The 21,516-nt window shown below is 40.0% G+C and overlaps 1 protein-coding gene across 8 annotated transcripts in view; it reads left to right on the forward strand.

Annotated features, from left to right (window-relative positions):
* The window catches only part of BACH1 (BTB domain and CNC homolog 1), an 82,231-nt gene extending 68,310 nt beyond the window's left edge, over positions 1-13,921 (forward strand). For 6 of the 8 annotated variants that reach the window (XM_033418164.2, XM_033418163.2, XM_033418166.2 and 3 more), the window contains one exon: positions 10,062-13,921. In XM_033418164.2, coding sequence (XP_033274055.1) covers positions 10,062-10,517 — 456 coding nt within the window. In that variant the 3' untranslated portion in view covers positions 10,518-13,921. Of the gene's footprint in view, positions 1-7,199; positions 7,257-10,061 lie in introns of those variants that run through there. The other 2 variants (XM_033418168.2, XM_033418169.2) reach the window with 2 other exon arrangements.
* The last annotated feature ends 7,595 nt before the right edge of the window (positions 13,922-21,516 follow it).

The following is a 21,516-nucleotide window of genomic DNA, read 5'->3' on the forward strand; positions in this document are numbered from 1 at the left end:
AGACAGAGTACAGCATTTTAGCTTTAGTTTTTATTCTGTACTGTAATACAGAGATGCTTTCTAGACTGTTGGGTTGTATAGTGCTATTTGAAATCAACATCGAATAAACTTGCACTATTGGAGTACTACTATACCTGCTTCTTTTAGTTTTGTCTTCACCCTCAGCTAGTGATGATTTTTATCTGCCAGTAGAATTTATATGGTTTTCTTCCTCCTAAAAACAAACAAAAATGAAAACAAAACAAAAAACCCCTTTGTATCGATTGAGTTTGTTTCATCAGTAACTTTATTTTAGACATGTACTATGCAAATATGTTGGAGAGTAGCTATTATCCTTTAGAACTAGTCTATTTCATGACTCATAGGTCTTATTCGTATTTTTTGATTGCAGTCAGATGTTGGATTGCTGGACAGTTGATGTTTTTACTGGATTTCAGGTATCTAGGATGAAGAGGTCTTGCGACTTTCTTTGGACTTTCTGCTTCCTCTGCCTTTGCTTCAACAGAGAGCAGTGGGAGATACAGTGGTTAAAAGTGTGGGATTCTGTGCCTGTCTGTGGTACTTTGTAACTCTGGGCAGGCTGTTCAATTTCTCTGTCCCTCAGGTTTCTCCTCTTTACGATGGGATAATACTAATTCTTACTTTATAGAGTGGGTATTCATTTTTGAAGATTAAATGAGTTAATACATCTAAGCACTTGGAAGAGTGCCTGGACATAATAAGCACTCAATAAATATTACCTTTTTCTTCTTATTATTATTGCTATACTGTTATTTATCAATTTTCAGTTTTCTCTCCCTTAATTGCTCCTTTCCTGATGTCTCTGCCTAAACTGTAAATTCTGGGTTTGGACCTCACCCTTATATTGCCTCTCTCATTATGGAAAGGTTCCTTTCATATGGTCAGTGGAATAACTCTTGGTTAATTTCCAAGAGAAGGGAATATTTGGTTTTCCTGCAGTTCTTATGAAATGAGAAACCAGTACCCTATTTACCTATTGTATTAATTTGGACTCTTTGGTTGCAAGAAACAGAAACCATCTGAAACATGAATTACTGAATTTGTTGTAAGAATTTACGTGTGTCTCAATTAGAAGCCAAAGAATGGAGCCAGGCCTTGTAAATAGTGTAGAACAAGAAAGTAGAAAACTGCCAGGAACCCAGAGAACCTTCTCTCTGGCTGTGTGTGCCACCAAGTGTGTATGAGCAGAGTGGCCACAGCACAGCTCAAGAATAGTTTCCCTCGGGCTTCCCTGGTGGCACAGTGGTTAAGAGTCCGCCTGCCGATGTAAAGGACGCGAGTTCGTGCCCCGGTCCGGGAAGATCCCACATGCCGCGGAGCGGCTGGGCCCGTGACCCATGGCCGCTGAGCCTGTGCGTCGGAGCCTGTGCTCCGCAACTGCAAAGAATAGTTTCCCTCTCCTCCAGAGACCAGTCCAGGCAGAGACTACAGTTCTAGTTAGTTCTAAATTCCCAAGGAGTTAGCCTGTTGGCCTATTTTGGGTTTGGGTGTCCTCTTCTGTGACTAGAGGGCAGGGACAAACAGCAGAAACAGAAAATGTGGCTGCCAGGAGCTCACATCTGGGCAGGTAGAGCAGATAGCCCGACAGGGGTCTCATTACCCAGATGTGCGCCAGGCTGAACTCGGTCTCTTTCCTCTTCTAGAATATCCCCAGGGGAGACACAGTAATTTTTTTTTTTTTAATCAGAATGATTTACTTTGTGTTTCGACTTCCTTGAATTCTGCTCCGTCCTTCATACTGCTCTCGGTTCTAGTGATTTATACAGGCAAACTCCAGTTGCAAATTATAAGAGGCATGCTATAAATTTCTGTCCTGCCGCAGATGTTTGTCTCAGATGAAAATAAGCAGAAAATATGCTACTTATTAGCTAATTAGAATTACAAGCTGGCTGGCCCTTTTCCAGAAGTAAAAGAGTTTAATGCTTAAGATACTTATTACATTAAGAAGTTTACATAGAACTTAGACCCTGGTTTTTGGGTGATACTATGGACCTTGTTGTCTTTTGTAGAGAGAAGTTACCCCCGTGCTTCCATCACACATTCCTGTTTAGTAGTATGGAGAATTAACAATATGGTAGAGTGGGACAGGTTTTTTTAATTTTTTTATCGGGATGTCACTTTTTGGAAGCAGTAGACAAGCAGTGTTTCCCAGTCTTTATGGTGTGGGTGGAATTAGCAGACCTATTTAAGGGAAATTACATGTTTCATAATGAAACATCCATTTTAATATAGCCAATGATTGATTGAATTAAATATTAGTAAATTCACAGTATGTCCATTTGGTATTTATATTCAGGTGAAGGGTCCCCTATTTTTGTAAGCTTTGGTCTTTGGCCTATTGACTTTGAATTTTTTGTAGTTGGTCCTAAAAGTAATAGCCTAATAGACTGTGGATGGATCAGCACATGAAAAAAAGTATAGTTATCATGTGTAAAGGGTGCTTTTATAGTCTTTATGTGCTGGGAAAGCCAAAGGGAGATGTTAGTTCGAATTCAATAAATTAATGAGTTGTATTTCTCAACAAGAAGTTCTATCAGAATCAAAAACAAAACCTTTGAAGAAAAGGAAAGGTGTGTATTTATTTGGTTGATAAATCGATGGCATTGACTTTTAATGTTTATTTGAAATTTGATAATATGTTAGAGGTTAGGCATTAATTCAGTATTGCTTTGACTATAAGGATTGAATATGCATAATCTATAAACCAAAAACATAACTTTTCTTTTTACCAATAAATATAAGATCTTGAACAAAGTTCAGGAATCATTCAACTTCTGTTATGTGTTTGATTAAAAGACTCTTGTCTCTGTAGGATTCTTTACAAGGTCCATGTTTATTCTTTTCTGTAAGATTAATTCAGAAGTTAGAAAATGTGTGTCTCTGATACCATTTTGGCCTGAAACAAAGATAACCTTGAAATGAAACTTCCTTTTTAAAGAAAAAAAATTAAATTACCAAAATGTAATTGCTCTTAGAAGATATCAAATATTGATTGATATCAACTTATAAGTGATCAGAAATCACAATATTCACAAAGCTCTGGAACTCAGGGTTGAGGTGATCACACACCATTTTGTTTCATTGCCCTTGTCCATTATGATGGTGTAGGAGTAAAATGACCTCATGTGTCTTTAGTGTTTTGAATTTTGTTGTGAAGATTGTATTTTATTAAAAATAAACCTTTTCTAGTCACATTTTACTGGCTGCTCTAGTCACATGTGCACTGTTGTCTCCAAACCCTCCCATGGGTTTCTGGAACCTGCCCTCTGCCACTCTGTAAGGCCCTTTAGCAGCCTGTCTTGAAATGTGGTCTGTTTACCATTGGCATCAGTTCCCCGGGGGTGCCCCCCTCAAAATGCACCTGCCTTAGTCCCATCCCAGACCTGTGGGAGGGGCCCAGGAGCATGCATTTTATAAAAGTTTCCTGGGTAAATCTTTATTATACACATTAAATTTTGAGAACCTACTGCACTAGCACACAAAAGTCAGTTGGAGGCTTTGGAGTCAAACAGCTGGAAACTCTGCCTGGCCACTGGTAGCTCTGTGGCCTGGAGAAATAATTTCACCTCCAATACCCAATTCCCTCATTGATAACATGGAGATAAGAATAGTACCTCCCTCAGGTGTGGTGCGAGGATCTGATACCTTCAAGGATGGAAAGCTCTTTGTACTGCCCAGCATGTGTTCAGGGCTCAAGAAATATTAGTAGTTGTGTTTTCTATAAGCATCTGCTGGTCACTCCATATTAAATGTACTGGGTACCAGGAAATCAAAGATCAATGAGACATAGTCCTTGTCAGTAAAATGCTTGTAGTGTCATAGGGAGCCAGGTTTATGTGTTTTCATTTTTTTCTTGAGATTCATTTTCCTCCTCCCCATTCTAAAAATTTCAAGCTTTCAGAAAAGTTAAATGAATGGTACAGTAAGCAACCGTGTGCTCCCTGGGTAGATTCAACAGTTATTGACATTTTGCCACCTTTGCTGTCTCCTTGTTTCTGTGGGTCTTAGTCTCTGTCTCTCTGGCCAGGTGTGTGTCCCCCTGCTCCACTTGGTTGGTCTATAGGTCTTTCTCTCTCTCTGTCCCTCTTAGTCAGTTTTGGACTCTTTCTAACTGCAGTTGTGTTATCTTGGTCTCAGTGCCTTTCTGTCTCTATTGCTCTACTTTTATTTTCGGAATCATTTGAAACCTACCACATTATGACATTTCACCCGTAAATGCTTAAACATGAATCTTCTAGAAATAGACATTTTTATATATCTTTATCACATATATTTACCAATATCTTTGTCACACCTGAGAAAATTAATAAATCTTAAACAATATATATAGTTCCTATTCAGATTACCCTAATTGTTCCCCAAACGTATTTCATCTATATGCTTTTTTTTCCTTTTCAAACTAGGATCCTATCCTCACATGATGCGTTTGGTTCTGTCTTTTTAGTCTCTTCATCTAGAACAAATACTCCTTCTCGCCCCCTCCTTTATTTTTTTAATGACAGTAACTTTTTGAAGAGTCTAGGCCAGTGTTCTCATAAAATGTCTACTCTTAAAGTCTGATTGTTTCCCCTTGGTTTTATTTAACACCTTCCTTCACTCCTTGTATTTCACGTAAACTGTGGAGGTGTGAGTTCTTAGGTTGAGATTAAACGTTCATCCTTGTGTCCTTCATTCTGCGTCAGTTGGGGAGGCACAATGTCAGGGTGTCCCACCTGAGTGCATGGGAATTGCCAGATCATTTCCAAAATTTTTTTTTTGCCTTTGTAATTGTTTAGTAATCTGTGGAGTGTTTATTAGGCACTTTACGAATATCCAGTTCCCCAACACTCCTATGTCCTTTGGTTTTAAGCATACTTTGATGGCCTTTGCAATGGGGGTTGCAAAATCATGATTTTTCTAATTCTGTCATTGCACTTACATTTATTGGTATTCCTCTATAAAAAGAACTTTCCTTCCCTCCTGTTTCCCTCCCTCCCACCACAACTCTTTAGTATCACTGTAGACTCATGGATTATTTTTTTTCTAATTTAATTTCTTAGAACCCATAGTAGTCATTGGTCTTCTTGATGTTGACATTTTTTCAGACTTGCGTGGGGAGAGCCACCCTCCTCTGCCAGGTGCTGTGTGCTTTTGACATGACCCCATTAGTGCTTCTGTGCCATTTAGAACAGCATGTCATAGGCTCACCTTATACCTCTCTTGTTCGAAGATTTGGGAATCACCCCTTTCTCTAAAAATCCCTGGTTTCTTATAGCAGGTATTAGATTGTAGAAAGCATGCTTGCTGCTGGAGTGTTGCTTCTTCTGGGAAATGTGTGTGTGTGTGTGTGTGTGTGTGTGTGTAAAATCATGAGTGCATTCAGGATGTATATTATCCTTCAATAAATAAAGGTATGTTAGAAATCATGAGTTCATGCAGATATTTCTAGTCAAAATTTAGTAGTTCAGAACTTTTGTCTTTTTGCTTCGATTATATATATATATTTTAAAAGAAATAAATTTATTTATTTATTATTATTTTTTAAATTTATTTTTACTGTGTTGGGTCTTCGTTTCTGTGCGAGGGCTTTCTCTAGTTGTGGCAGGCGGGGGCCACTCTTCATCACGGTGCGCGGGCCTCTCACTATCGTGGCCTCTCTTGTTGTGGAGCACAGGCTCCAGACGCGCAGGCTCAGTAGTTGTGGCTCACGGGCCTAGTTGCTCCCGCGGCATGTGGGATCCTCCCAGACCACGGCTCGAATCCGTGTCCCCTGCATTAGCAGGCAGATTCTCAACCACTGCGCCACCAGGGAAGCCCTATTTATTTATTTATTTTTGGCTGCGTTGGGTCTTCATTGCCGCACGCGGCCTTTCTCTAGCTGCAGTGCACGGGCTTCTTATTTCAGTGGCTTCTCTTGTTGTGGAGCACGGGCTCTAGGCATGCGGGCTTCAGTAGTTGTGGCACGCGAGCTCAGTAGTTGTGGCTTGCGGGCTCTAGAGCGCAGGCTCAGTAGTTGTGGCACACGGGCTTAATTGCTCCGCACCATGTGGGACCCTCATGGACCAGGGCTCGAACCCGTGTCCCCTGCATTGGCAGGTGGATTCTTAACCACCGCACCACCAGGGCAGTCGCTGTATTTATATTTTATCTTTTTTCATTATAGGGAAAATCGTGGCTTCCAATTATATTTACTATTTGATAAATACATACATATGAAATATATGTCATAAAATTATAATGTCAATATTACTATCAATAATAAAAGAGATTAAGTAAAATTTAAAATTTCTTTGCTTTTTTTTGCCCTTAAATATATACCATAGTACTGAAGTTTAAAATTTAAAAATTATTCAGAGTAGTTCTTTATGTTAGCAATTTTATATACAATTAATTTAATTTGTTTTTATTTCTGTTTCTGGGATTTACTCTTCAAATTTTTTAAGTTTAAGTTTTGAATATGTAAAAACATCTGTATGGTTTGAAAGTTAAAACTATGTTTAAAAAAGCTACTCCAAAGTCTTGATCCCATTTTCTCCCTATACCCTATTCATAGCTATTTCCTGTAGGTAACTATTACCATTAATCTCTAGATTTTTTCCCTTGTGTTTCTTTTCTAAAAACAGGTTCATGTTTTGTATGTGTTTTTATTACCCTTTCTGCTACAGAGCAGTATTCTGTATATACCATTCTGTATTCTACTGTTTTTGCTCAAGAAGTGATTTCCAGGAAATGTTTTCCTTAGTTCACAGTGGTTGTCATTTTGCTTTAAAGCTCCATAGTACTCAGTTGTGGCTGTCTGTAGCATACACAGTTAATCCAAACCAGTTTCTTATTAGTGGACATTTGGGATGCCATAGTTAAGAACTTTGAACATTGTTTTCTCTAATGTTTGAGAAGATGTGTCTTCAGGATAGATTCCTAGAAGTAGGATTGTTGGATCAAGAGTAAATACATATGTAATTTTGTTAGATATTATTGAATTCCCTTCAGTAGCGGTTTATGGCATTTTGCTTTCCCACCAGCAGTAATGTGTGTGTCTGTCTGCCCACAACCTCAGCAGAGTTTGTTGTCAGCTTTTGTTTTTTTCCCAATCTAATTGTGAGAATTGATATCTCACGGTAGCTTTTATTTTTCTGTCTCTTATGAGTGAAACTGAGCACTTGTATTCATATTTTTAAGGCTCATTTTTATATTTCTAGGAACTGTCTATTCAGAGGTTTTGCATCATAAGGGACCATTAGTCACCATTTTCTAGCAGTGAGTACCCTTTAATCTAAAGTAAATTGTCGGGCTTCCCTGGTGGTGCAGTGGTTGAGAGTCCGCCTGCCGATGCAGGGGACACGGGTTCATGCCCCGGTCCGGGAAGATCCCACATGCCGTGGAGCAGCTGGGCCTGTGAGCCATGGCCCCTGAGCCTGCGTGTCCGGAGCCTGTGCTCCACAACGGGAGAGACCACAACAGTGAGAGGCCCGTGTACCGCAAAATAAATAAATAAATAAATAAAATAAAGTTAATTGTCACTGTCACCTGGCTCTTTTGGTGCCAAATTCTTCCACTCCTCATCTTTACTGGGTGAGTTATATTTTGATTTTTTTTAAACTTCTTACATTGAATGAATATTGTACACTAGCTGTTGAAAATGTGGATTTGGATGTAAATTTGTTTTCTTCCCATAAAATTCAGAATAATACCAGGATTCATTTTTTAAAACTAGATCTGTGATTAAAGCCATAGCACTTCACACTTAGGATTTATAGAGTTGCATTATAAGAAAATTAAAGTATATTGTAGAAATAGGTAGCAGGATACTGGTAGTATCTTTAATAATAATGATATCATGAAGTTCTTAAGTTGAATTGCTTTAGTTAAACTGAGTGCTATTGAAGTAAATTTGTGTTTTAAAATGAGAGTGAAATGGAAAAATCAGCTAATTTCCTGGAAACTTACCCATGTAGGAGTTAGCTTAAAGTATGGAGGAACAGAAAGGGAACATTTAATTTCTAGAAATAATCATGGTAGAGTTTCAGGGTTGTACCTATTGGTTTTAATTGTTGTAAAGAAGCAAGCCATCTTGTATGGGACATACTTATAGTCCTGTCATCCTTTATTTAGTGAGGTAATAGTGAGAATATTTAAGGTTGTATTGATATTTATCAAAAGATATGGAAGTTATAAAATATTTGTCATCTTCATAGTATCTGTAGGTCAAGTAGTAGTTCTGATTTCTGGGAGGAAGGTCAAATATTCATTATTTTCCTTAACCATATTTAATTTTAAAAACCAGCCAACAGTTGAAATTTTGTCTGCTGCTATTTAGAACGGAGATTTATCTTAACTTTGATAGAGGAGTCGGTGGCTGATATTATTATGACTAAGGAAAAAGGTTTCTCATTTTCTTCTGGAAGCTTTGTTTCCATACTCATTTGGATTGGCTTCTGAAGGGCCATAAAGAGAAGTGGGTGCTGATTGCTTTAAATGTGTTCTTTCTCTGGTCAGGTGGTAGGCACTGTTCTCTCCCTGTAGGTACCAGCAGACTCATTTTATCACAAGGCTACAACTGACAAACCTTCTGTAAGAAAAAAATGTACTTCCTGAACATTGATCTTGCTTTTATTTATTTTATATATATATATCTTTTCTTGGCATATACCTATTTTTTCAAACCACAACAAATTGGAGAATACCTTGCAGTATAAAAATTTAGTGTTTTGTATTCATTGCAGATTTTCTCAAAATATTAGATGGCCTTGAAATATTTAAAAACTAACTACCAATAGTTGGAGTCACAGTTTTGTAGAAAAACTTTTACCTAAAACCGCAACAGTACGTTTGTGCAAAGCAGATTTCTTTCTAACCTTTTAGCTATTTTTGTCCCATAAAAGCATCTATTTAAAGGTTGACCACTGTAGATGATTACTATGAAATAACCTGTCTAAATGTTAGCTGGCAACATTTAACAGCTCAGCTCTCTTGAAGCTGCCAATGAGCAGAAGGCCAAGAGAGTTGTCATAAATTTCACAAGAAAAATCTTTGACTCTCTATCAATATTTATTTACTCTTACCTTATAAACAGCTTGATTATTTGGTTTTCTAGCTCATACTAGATTAGGAGCAATGCAGTGGTAGAGTAGGAAGGATGAGGTGGGGCAATGATAGAAAAAAGACACACCATCAGCAGCAACCAGTGATGGCAGACAGAAAGACCGGAACCAGGAAAACTTGAACAAAATTCCATGGTTGACTTTCCTGTAGGGATAAACATTTAAATGAAAATAATAACAGCACCAGTAGTAATAATAATTAACAAACACAAGTCCCCTCCCCTTCTCCCTTCTTCACACTTTAGTAACTCACCCACTAGCTTTCTGACTCTGGGCATATTAAACTCTGAATCCCATCTATAAAATAGGTTTGGTATTACTGAAATCAACAGAGTCATTGTGAGGATTACGTAGCTGAGGTTACGTATTTCAAAACATTCAGCACAATATCTGGCACAAAGTAAATGCCCAACTAATGTCAGTCATTACTAGAATCTTGCAGGAGTTATGATCACTGTGTTTGTACTTCTTTTGGTTGCATTCCATCCAAAAAGTTCACACTCATTTACTTGCAATCCACAAATCCAAAAAGCTCTGAAAATCATGTAAGTTTGTCACAAACTATTTTGGCCAAAGAACTGACACAAGCTGACAGGGTATGTAGAGTCTTTATTTAACCTACTTTGTGCATGGATACTTTCATGTGTTTTATTTAGAAATGTGAAGACATTTGATAGTGGGGTGCTACCTCAGACCCTGCTAGAGGAATTATGTGTGCATCTATTTTCTTTCTAAAATCTGAAAAATTCTGAATCCCAAGATACATGTAGGCCTAAGAGTTTTGGATGGGGGCTTATGGACCTGAGGTATTAAATATATTTTTGAATTGAATTGACAGGAAAAATTCCACATGACCTTATATAATGAGAAGACACTGTGGATATCAATGTTTGCTCACCTTAGGAATGTTGATTGAGCTCATAAACACAATTCACTGTATTCTCTTTCTCACCCTCACAGCAAAACGAAAAGGAGAGCTTGTTGAAGGAAAGGGATCATATTTTGTCCACTCTGGGCGAGACAAAGCAGAACCTAACTGGACTTTGCCAGCAAGTCTGTAAAGAAGCAGCTCTAAGTCAAGAACAAATACAGATACTCGCCAAGTATTCGGCCTCCGATTGCCCACTTTCCTTTTTAATTTCTGAGAAAGGAAAGAGTACTCCTGATGGTGAGCTCACATTACCGTCGATTTTGAGTTTGCCTGAAGGGCCTGCAGCTGGGCCGCCTGCTGGGGAGCAGAGCCCTCGCTATCCCAGTGCCAAGGGTGGTGAGGCGGGTGGTGCCTGGGGCCCGGAGTCCCGGGCAGCTGCCAGCGCCCCCTCGGAGCAGGCCGGGCCCGGGGAGCAGTGTCGCCAGAGTGGTGGCATCTCCGATTTCTGTCAGCAGATGACCGACAAATGTACTACTGATGAGTAAACTTGCTTCCACTTCCTTCAGACCGTCTCATTTTCTACTGAAATTTTGACATTGTCTTGAAAGCCTGACATAGCCATAGCCATCTGTCTCTTAACAATATCGTTTTTCTCCCCTTGTGGTTTGCCGTTAAGGGAATTCCTCTGAAGTCAACCCTTGACTTTTCCTTGATTTCCGCAGGAGATGCAGAAATGACTTGCCTCCTGGATACCGAAAAATCATATGTGGAAATGTAGTAAGGCTTTGAAAACTCACATGTTTTAAAGAATAATAACTATTAGTAATGACTCTTCCCAGTATTAAAAATAAATAAGAAAATGAAAACTGTAGCGTATCAGACAACATTTAAACACCTTGAAACGTCAGCAGATAGTTCTTACTATCAAGAAGTAGCCTGCAAAAGTTTAATAATCTGACCTTCTTACAACATACTGGTTTAAAAGAAAATGTCTCCCCAAGTAACGCTGATAGGGTTCAGTTCTACTGAGAAGTAGGGTGTCAGCTCCTTGGGAATATTGGTGTAGAACCGCAGTGTGAAAACATGACGTAATCTTCTTGCCTGAATCCCAGCACTTTGCTCTTCAGCTCCTGTTAAAACCAGAGATTGGTTGGCCTGCACTGTGAGTCCTGAGCTACACTGGGAATGGTTAGGAAACGGGCAAACGGTGGGCTAAGGCAGAGGCTTCTGCTCCTCCTCAGTGTCGGCTCTCAAGGAGTTCTGGCTGCGTCAGCGGTAGATAAGTGTCATTTCCCTCTTTTCTCTTCAGTCTCTTCCACATCTGAGTCCATCATGATCTTTCTGTTTCCTGACATTCTTGTCACTTTGGAAGAAGAAATAAGACTCAGGATACAGTGGCGTGAGCTCATGTGTTGGGAGCATTGTCTTAGCCTCCCTAGAATCTTGGAGAGCTAGCTCCTCAGATACAAGGCTGTCGGCCTTGCCACTATAAGTCACCCATGCAAGGAAACCAGATATCGTGGGGTAAGAAAATTGCCTACATTGATCCGGAGTGGCAGTTCATTTTCCATCCTATTTTTTGAAGTCCTGTGGTTTCTTTGTAAAAGCATTATGATGGATAAAAATGTATCTACAGCAACCATGCAGGTTTGTGAAATAGGATGAAACTTGATCTTGTTCCATTGTGGGTTTGAATTTGGAAGCCAGATTTAATCTTGTTCTCTTTCCCAAATCTAGTATATAAGGGCGCACAAATCATTTTGGACTTGGGCATTTTAAAATCAGTCTTTGTGTTTATTCAATCCTGTTTTACAATAGTGTTTTGATAATCTGAGCCCCTACCCCATAACATTTTACCGTGGTTCTTAGCCATTCTGCTGCTGTTATAGGCTTGGTTGGGAGTCAAACGAAAGCTATGGACCTCTCAATGATGAAAACAAAATTTCATATTCACATGCACAGAAACATTTGCAGAATCCAGTTTGAAAGGGTACAGAGAGTGATTTTTAGTGTTTGGATTAGAAAGTACTTCATTTCACCAAGATGAGACACCTGAGAGGAGACTTTTGTAGATTGCATCCTGAGTCTAGTGAAGGGCTTGTGTAGCTGATGTGGGAGACCGTCATCTGCTGTGTAGGAATGGGTCTCAAACCAGTAGGCCTCTGCTGTGAGGGGATGTGGGGACCAGACTTCATATTTCAGAGCAATTTGTCAAATGTTACCCTTTTTCATGGGGGCGGGTGGTGTTGGGAAGATACTGCTAGTATCTTCAGTGGTTTGTATGTTATCTCTGTTATCAGCTTAGTTGTTGTAAGAGAAAACTGGTTGGACTTGTTTATTTTCTAGAGGCTTTTATAAGTACACTCAAGAATTTGTCAGGGAGAATGATAATTCAATGGTAATGCATCCCGTACTACAAAAGAATGATATGTGTACGTGTTTGTGTGTGTGTATATATATATATATATATACCCCCATGTAGCTATTTCTTTGATACTTGTAATTTTAAATTTTAACTTCAAAATATAATATAAAACCTTTTCTGGTTTACAAAATGCAAAATCTTATACAAGCCAATGGACTCCTTGATTTCCTACCTCAGTGTACACTCAACTGTTTGTCACATCAGTTTGTGTATGTGCAAATGTCAATCTTTTGCTTTAATTGCTACTGTAAATAACTGCTTTGAAAGATTACTTTCTATTTTATAAACCTAGTTGTCTCCAGAGTTTAAATACGATCTTTAAGGCACTTGGTTTAAATTTCTCTCTACATATAAAGTTTAGCATTAAGGGTTTATTTTAATGATATTCTGATTATTGGCCAAGTGTAATGTTTTGTAAAATATAGCATTACTTTTAATAGCCAGCATGTAATACAAGTAACTACACTACCTCATACCTATATCATTTTCAAGTTGTAATCCAGAGGGACAGATAGATAAAAAAATTTTTTATCTTTGTCTTTTGGCCATAAAGTGGGGAAGTTTTTATATATTGCATAGCATTACGCATTTATGCCTATTTTAACATTAACTTCTAAAGAAGTTTTTTCTAAGAAAATTTGTTTTAAGTTCATTTTTTTTTGAGGCTGCCGAAGACAAATGACAGGATTATGTGTATACAGTGTATATCTTTTCCTTCATGCAGAATTTTGGCGAAGTGTTTTTCAGTTTGTATATTGCATATTTACATGATCGTTGTTCCTTATTTTATGAGTTAGCCTTCTCACTGCTTGATGATTTTTCAAAAGCTGTTAGGTCTAACTTGATAAAATAACCATACCTTAAAGTTTTTTTCATTATTTGAATCCTGCAGCTATAGCAAATAATCTGTCGTTAAATTGTTATATTCAAGACAAATATGGATATAAATCTAAGTTCTCCATCTGTACATTTTATAACATAATTTACTATAGCTTAATGCTTAACTAATTTAAAATAAGGAATCAAATATATTTGGTGCAGTAGACGATACAGGTTGCATGTGGACACTCAGCCACATTAACAACTTGGAAAAAAAATTTAAAAATGGCAATGTTATAATGAATTCTCAGGTGAACTTTTTTCAGTTATGGAACATCTATTTTGAATTTGTAAATATTTTAACTGTTTTATTAAGGCATGTAATAAACTATTCTTTGAAACTTGTTGGGCAGAATGAAATTTTAAAGCCGTAATGGCAAAGATGGCATACTGATTGTAAAATAAACAGAAATAATAACGGCTATTGATTTTTTTTTGTATCTTTCATAATATAATTTTCTAACAATTCAATGAAACCACTAAGTTAATATATCCATATCTGTTAAGATCATGTTTCATTAAAAGTGAACTTTCATAGTATTTAATTTACATTTTCTTCCTAATGTGCTTATCCAAATGTAGCAAAGTTAGAAATGTTAGATGTTGGTAATAAAATGACAGTTCAATAAAATTCTCTGAAATTGCTTCTGATTGACTAGAGTTGTACATTCTATTTCCAGTTTTTCATCTCTCATATGAGTTTACTAATTTTGGTCTTTTGATCAATAAACAGTATGACTCTGGCATTTGTATGAGAGAGTCTTTCATTAGTTGATAATCATGCATGAAAAGAAAGTTCCCAGCAGTTTGGTGTTCAAGGAAGCACAGATTTTAGCCTTGCTTCTGATTTAATTTTAGTCTTTGGCTAGAGCTGTAGGGTTTTTGTAAGGGGTAGTATCTTTTTCAGTCCTCAGTTTTAAAAAATTTATCTGTGGAGTCAGTTCTACCATGTTACATTCAACTTCTATCCAGGCCCTTGTAATCAAGCTTCAAGCAACTGCCCAGAGCTATCTGCATCCAGATCAGGGTCTTCTGATCCCATAATTATGAGTCTCATCTGGGGGTGATATTGCATCCTGTGTGGAGGCTTAATTTTGGCCTTATGCATTGATCGTTTCTGGGGGAGAGACTTCACCATTGCATAATGCCTTCATTTACATTTCCCCTTCCAGTGGTACTTCTGGCACCCAGGACGGATTGAGTGAGGTCTCCCTCTAGGGGCTCCGGGGCCGTACTCCTGTGTGAACAAGCATTTTCAGGCCTGAGCCTCAGTGATGTGCAGGCTGCCCCTTGCAAAGCAATGTTTAGACCTAAGAAAGCTGCCTCCCAGGGATATTTTTTCCTTTACGTGGACTTAAGCAATCCAGAGGCAACTAAAGACAAGCCACGTGGATCCAAAGCTGGTCCCTCTGCATTCCCTCCTTGGGCCTGCATGTAGAATGGAATTTGGGGCAGTAAGTGCAGTGTGGGTGACACTGGCCTGGCACTACCAGTTAAAAGCTAGAACCTTACCAGTACTCTCTAGGGCATTGGGACCCAGATGCCTTGAAAAAAGCAGGAAAGCAACACATATTCTTCCCAGTTATGCCTAACAGCGCTGTGGAGTCCTTTTCCCTGGAAACTCAGCAGTGGTGCCTTGAGGCTACCTGCCTGGGCTGAAGGCTGGCTGCTGCTGGGCTTTTGCTTGTAAGGCTGCAGTGCTGCAGCTGTTTGGAGAGGAACCCACAGGCCTGCTGCCTGCAAGTTAATTTATGCCACATTGCGCCCATTTTCCAAGGCCTCTTGCAGTCCACCGGAGTGTGTGTGCCATGGTGTTTCTGCCAACTGACTTTAAGGTCATAGGCAGGGGATTCTGGCAAGTGGGCATTGACTGGAATCGGGAAAACTGACGCAAGGAATCTCTGCGGGCCACTGAGCATCTTCCACGGCCTTTGGGTACACTGGGTTCTGTGTTCTGGGCATGTGACTTCTCCTGGGATAACTGCTCTGATGGTTGCATGTTGGCTTGTTTTCAAACCAGGTGGCACAAGTACTGTGATAATGTGTGTGTCCTTATTAACTGAGTCACTTTAGGCTCTTGGCATGGAGCCATTACTTCTGAGTCCCTGAAGGAATGACGTTGACCCTGTGAGGGGCAACCCACACCTCTGCTGAGGCCTTAGCGCCTGTGGCTTAAAGATGCCCACTCAGCCTTTTCAAAAGCCCGAGAAGGGCAGTTGGGACCCCACAGAAAGTCACGTTTTATGAGTAAAATACCGTAAGCCACAATGACCCTCCAGGTTCAAAAGGCTCACGGGCTGGTTTAATACCTTTCACCTAGGCCACCTGTGCTACTGTGAAAACCCACTGGTCCTAGTCCAAGCCTCCAGGCAACACCAAAGTTAAAATTCCCTGGCTTCCAGTGTGTACCATGGGGCCACGAAGTTCCAGATCACATGTATGCTTCATTACCAAATTCTGTTCTTATGGTTTTGATTTCTCAGTATCTCTAAACACTTCCCCCCCTCCAACCCCCTGCCCTGCTCCTCTGGGTTTCCAGAGGAACATTTCATATTCCCTTCCTGGGTTATGAGCAATAAAATGAAGGAATGGTGGGTGGAAAACTAATATAAAACCTCAGTAAAGAGTAGTCGAAGGAGTAGCTTAGAGAGCCTGATGTGAACTCCAGAGTGAGGCACGTTTATGTTATCAGTTTGTTTCCTGTTGGAGGGAATTAGCGTTTCCCTACTCCTGGTTTCCATGAAGAGAGATTTTCCTCTAAGCAGCACCACATCACCTATACTGCCTCTACTCTTATCAGCATGGTGGCAGGGATGAGTACAAGTGGTGCTACAGGTGTACCCCAAGAGGGTGAAGGGCCATGCCGAGTGGAGAACAGCCAGTTATTTTTTCCCAAATTCATCAATCAGCTCCCACCTCTCCAGGGACAGAGTGAGTAAAGAGGTTAAGGGAGGATCTCCCAGAAGCCAGAGCGTAGGAGGTTAAGGGGAAAATGTGGAGAGGAATTACATGGAGGCAGTGAGTCTGGGCTTTGGAAAGCTTACAAGGAGAGAAACAGCAAGGTATCCAAAAGAGAAGAAGGCTGTGATGAAGGTCATGAACTCACCCTCCCAGCCTCCCAGCCTCCCAGCCTCCCACTCCACCCCTAGTGGGAACATAGGTTCAGGTTTAAAAACAAAGTATTATATGGGGATATATGTATATGTATAGCTGATTCACTTTGTTATACAGCAGAAACTAACACAACATTGTAAAGCAATTATACTCCAATAAAGATGTTAAAAAATTAAAAAATAAAAACAAAGTATTACCTTGTGCTTAAGCCCAAACACTTCTTTTTCCTCTCCTTCACCTCTGTTATTTGCACAATTCTAGAAGTTTAAAAGAAAAGAGAATGGAAAACATTTTAAAAATTGATGATCGCATATTTCTTTTTCATTTAAAAATAACTGTCTTTCCAGCAGACACTGTTTTCCTTCTCCCCGCTTAGTTTACATTTACTCACTGTCCAGAAAGCCAGCTGTTTTCTAAACAGTTAATTTCCTTCTTTCAGGGGACTAGACCTAAATAATTTTCTAGATACTGTCTTGTTAAGCAGGTTTCTGGTGTGGTATTAATCTCTTGCAAGGAAATCCTGTGAATAATACCCAGACTACTATTAAATATGGAACTATCCACTATAATTTAATCTTCCTAAAGTAATGACCTCTTTGATCCATCTCAGAAACTTAGAGTCTTTTTGCTTTGGACTATTAATTTCAAAGAATTTTCCTCTGTGAAATAAGTATACTCTGTTTTGCTTGCTTTGATTTAAATGATAACCTTAAATGAACAGGGCGACTACTAGTGCCTTTAAAATAAATTTTTCTAAAAAAAATAACTTTTTAAACACCATGTTTTGGGCTTGTCAGAGATTTTTATCTGTGTTTTTAGAAGACCTCACCTACTGTGCTCAACACCTGATATTTGAGGTGTCTGTTGTGGGAAATTGTGAAAAATTTAACCGGCCAAGAAGTCTTCCATACCATTCCTAGAAATCTGGGTATCTGCTCAGACATCCCTGTTTCAGCCAACCAGATAAATGAGTAGCCTCTGGGAGGGAAGCTTGTTGTGGAATCAAGGATGGGGTTTGAAACTTACAAGAATGAGTAATGGAGCACATATAAGTTAAGGAGATCAAGCTGCTAAGATAAGCAAGAGAATTTGGCTACTCCAAGCACTTCATAGACTGGCCTTGTGTTCACTAGGGTCTGGGAAAGCCAACAGCTGCAAACATACTTTAAATAGGCTAAAAAATGAAGTATGCACTTAACGACTAAAGGAATTGCACAAGTTTAGGCAATGACTCAGGCACAGATCCAGGCCTTTTCAGAAAGATGACAATGGGGACGAATAGAAAGATTATGGACCTGGAGTTAAGACACATAGTTTTGAAGCCTGGTTTTGACACTTCATCACTGAACAGCCATAGGAAATTGCGCTTAATTTCTCCCATAGTTTCCTTATCTGTGCGTCTTCTGGCCCTTGAGATCAAAGTCAGATTGACTCCAACTCATTCACACCCTATGGAAGTCCTAATCAGCTATTCAACACATATTTATTAAATGCTCTCCTTAAATTGGGAAGGAGGGGTGGATTTCTGAAGAGTGAGCGTGGGTATCTGTGGTTGAATTGGCTTAGAGTCTCATGGTCACCCTGTCTTAGGCACCTGCTTCCATCCAAATAGTTCAGCTTATCTTTTCTTGTGCTGCATTTTACACATTGTTGATGGAACCATTAAACTCAATAACTTCCTTTAATTTCACCCCAATGAATAAGGAAGCAGGTAAGTAAAGTAAGCAAACAAACAAAGAAAATACCTCTTGGCTAGGCGATTAAGAGGTAAAAACTATTATGTATCAAATAAGCGACAAGGATATATTGTACAATACAGGGACTATAGCCAATATTTTACAATAACTGTAAATGCAGTATAACCTTTAAAAATTGTGAATCACTCTGTTGTACACCTGTAGCATATAGTATTGCACACCAACTATACTTCAATAAAAAAATTACCTCTAGCACTAGACTTGTATGGGTAGAGTAGGCTTTATTGAAAATTTGGGAAATACATTTATTTCACAGCAATACAGACAGCTTCAGTGTGAATGCTGTGAGATAGCTCTGTCTTGAGGTCTTCCCCACCACTGGGGGATTTTCACAGCCTGCCCAGCCTCATGTTGGGTCTCAGCCTCATGCCACCCCTGGCTCCCCTCTCTTTCCTTCTCCTCCTGATTGCCCTGGGGAGCCCCCATTCAGCTCTCTCTAGTCTCAGCCTGTGACGATGGCTTTGGACCATCTCCACTTACAAAGCCACACAAGGGCTCAGCAGAACAGAGGGCATTTCGTGGAGCGGGATGTGTCTCGTCTAGAAGGCAGCTCATTCATTCACCTGACAAAAACCTAGTAAGCTCCGGGAGGAACGACTAAACACTGTTCTGGGCTCCAGGGATCCATTAGAGAAAGAGATGAAAACCTCTGTCCTCACTGAGTTTACATTCTAGTCCAGATAGATGGGCAATAAACAGAATTATAAAGCACAGAGTGTATTAGATGATGAAAAGGGGCATGAGAAAAATAAGCACAGAAGGAAGAGCAGGGTGGCAGATTTGCACAGGCTGACAACGGAAAGTTACCCGAGAAGATGACATTTGAAAAAAGAACTGAAGAGCATTAAGTGAGTTTTAGTTGGTTATACATTGAAGATTATTTTTGGCTTAAGTTATAAAGAAAAATTAGAGAAAATACCAATCTAGTATGGCTATAGTAAAAATCCAATGAAACAATGTATGGAATAATTCCTTTCAGAAGACCAGTTAGTACATAGCTAGCATGTAATAAGTTTTAGTCTTATTATATAGACTGGTGCCCTCCAATACGGTACCTGCTAGCCACAAGAGGCTATTTTAACTTACATTAATTCAAATTAAATAGTATTAAAAATTCAATTTCTCAGTCTCACTAGTCACATTTCAAATTCTCAATAGTCACATGTGGCTGGTGGCTGACATTTTGCACAGTACAGACGTGGAACATTTCTATCATTGTAGAAAGCTCTATGGCATAGTGCTAAATAGACTATCTAACGTTGATAAATCAAAGAAAATACAGTTTTATATATAACAGGAGTGTCATGGGACTCTGCTGTCTTAGAATTTCAGCTCAAGCCTCATAGCTGAGGGCAATGGGAGACAAGTGCTCCCACATATGAAAGAGAGATATTAACATAGACACATTTGTGCAGGGCTTACTAGTGGAAGCCAAATGAGGCTTTTGGCCAGACAATCTCTGGTCTCCAGCCTGGATAAGAGAAGCCTCAGGGTTCATTGAGAGACTAGATTCTTTCCAGTGAATTCATCAGAGAGTGCTGTGGAGTGTAGAAGGGGAGCTTCTGATCCTACAAGTCAAGTGAAGGGCTGCCGGGAGAACCTCACACAGAGATATGGTGTCTGGTGGAAGGGGAGTCTGACATCCACTCCCGGCTAGATGTGTCTGAGCTGCAGAAACTTGTGTGACCCCCCCTTGGCTGCTCTCAGAGGCAAGTAGGAAAGGGTTCTTGGGTGAACCTGGTTTGTGTTCTTAAGAATTTGAGGGGTTCTGTGTGAACGCAGAGGTAACTGCGCCTCAGTGGAAAGGTCTAATCATGGGGAGGCTGGCTGCGTTGCCTGTGAGAATGGGTTGGGGAGAGAGAGCAGAACAGCCTGCCCCGCTGCTTGTGGCCACCACAAGCAGAGGAGCCCACCTTGGTGCCGAGTATGTGTCACAGTGCGTAGGTAGGCTAAAGCCATGTAAGGACCTGCCTTCATAACAAGGGAAAAAGTGTTTGTATGGCGAAGGCAAGTGTCTGGGTGGAGTCAGATGTCAGTTGGAATGTGCCTCAGGCATGTCGCTGTGGAAGATCTCTGAGGAGACCACAGAGATGCCTCCCAAGGGAAGGCTGACATCTGGTTGCCTGCCTCAAAAGGGATCAACAGTAAAGAGAAAATTAAATTAGGGGCCAATGAGGAGGAAGCAGAGCCAGGGAGTGAAAGAGCAGACCACATGACCAGTCCCTGGGGCGGGTCCCAGAGCCATGAGACCAAGCAGGTGAGGTTAATGCAATTCACAAACAGGACGAGCAGGGCTGTGGGCCAGAGGCACTCACCTTGTCCAAAAAGGGACAGGTGCTACTCAGCTTCTACCATTTGTTGCAGTGCAGGTCCGGTGTTACCAGATCTTCAGGTTTTCAAAAGAAGCCAGACTGCTGGATTTTTGTGTGCAGCTATGCGATTTTCAAAATACAGTACATATTTTGAACAGATTCTGTTCTGGGTTTTTGAACACCTGAAAATAAAACTATTCTTTTAGTCACAAACAATGGTAAAGTTTTGAGATTTGCCCGAGCTACCACCAGAGGGTAGGGAAGAGACATCAGAGAATATCAGAAGCAATGGAAGAAAAACCAAACCATTATGGGATTTGGCCCATTTAATACAGTAGGTATGTACAATATATAACTGAAAGGTTCAGTTTCTATTTCAAGGTCCAGTATATACTGTTGCACAGAGGCATTTGCTAGTTAAATGTGCAGATATTTTTCTCTCTTCCCTAATTATAGTCTTGTGGTCTGACTTTTTTTTTTTTTTTTAATTTATTTATTTTTGGCTGTGTTGGGTCTTTGCTGCGCGCGGGCTTTCTCTAGTTGTGGTGAGTGGTGGCTACTCTTCCTTGCGGTGTGAGGGCTTCTCATTGTGGTGGCTTCTCTTGTTGCGGAGCACGGACTCTAGGCGCGCGGGCTTCAGTAGTTGTGGCACACGGGCTCAGTAGTTGTGGCTTGCGGGCTCTGGAGTGCAGTATCAGTAGTTGTGGCACATGGGCTTGGTTGCTCCAAGGCATGTGGGATCTTCCCAGACCAGGGCTTGAACCCGTGTCCCTTGCATTGGCAGGCAGATTCTTAACCACTGCGCCACCAGGGAAGCCCTTGTGGTCTGACTTTTCTCTCCGTCTCCCTCTCGTGAAACTGGTTTCTCAGATTCACTTTACAATTATCTGTTCTTCCCTATTCTTCAAGGTCTCCACCATCGAACAGGGACTCTGAGAGTATCCTGCGGATGGCCACAGATTCTTTGACACTCCTCCATTGAAAAGTGTGATCTATGTTATGTCCTCTCTTCTTGAATCTGGGTGGACTTGTGACTGCATTCATCACCAATAGAACA

The sequence above is a fragment of the Orcinus orca genome, chromosome 5 (genome assembly GCF_937001465.1).
Source record: "Orcinus orca chromosome 5, mOrcOrc1.1, whole genome shotgun sequence".
Lineage (NCBI taxonomy): Eukaryota > Metazoa > Chordata > Mammalia > Artiodactyla > Delphinidae > Orcinus > Orcinus orca.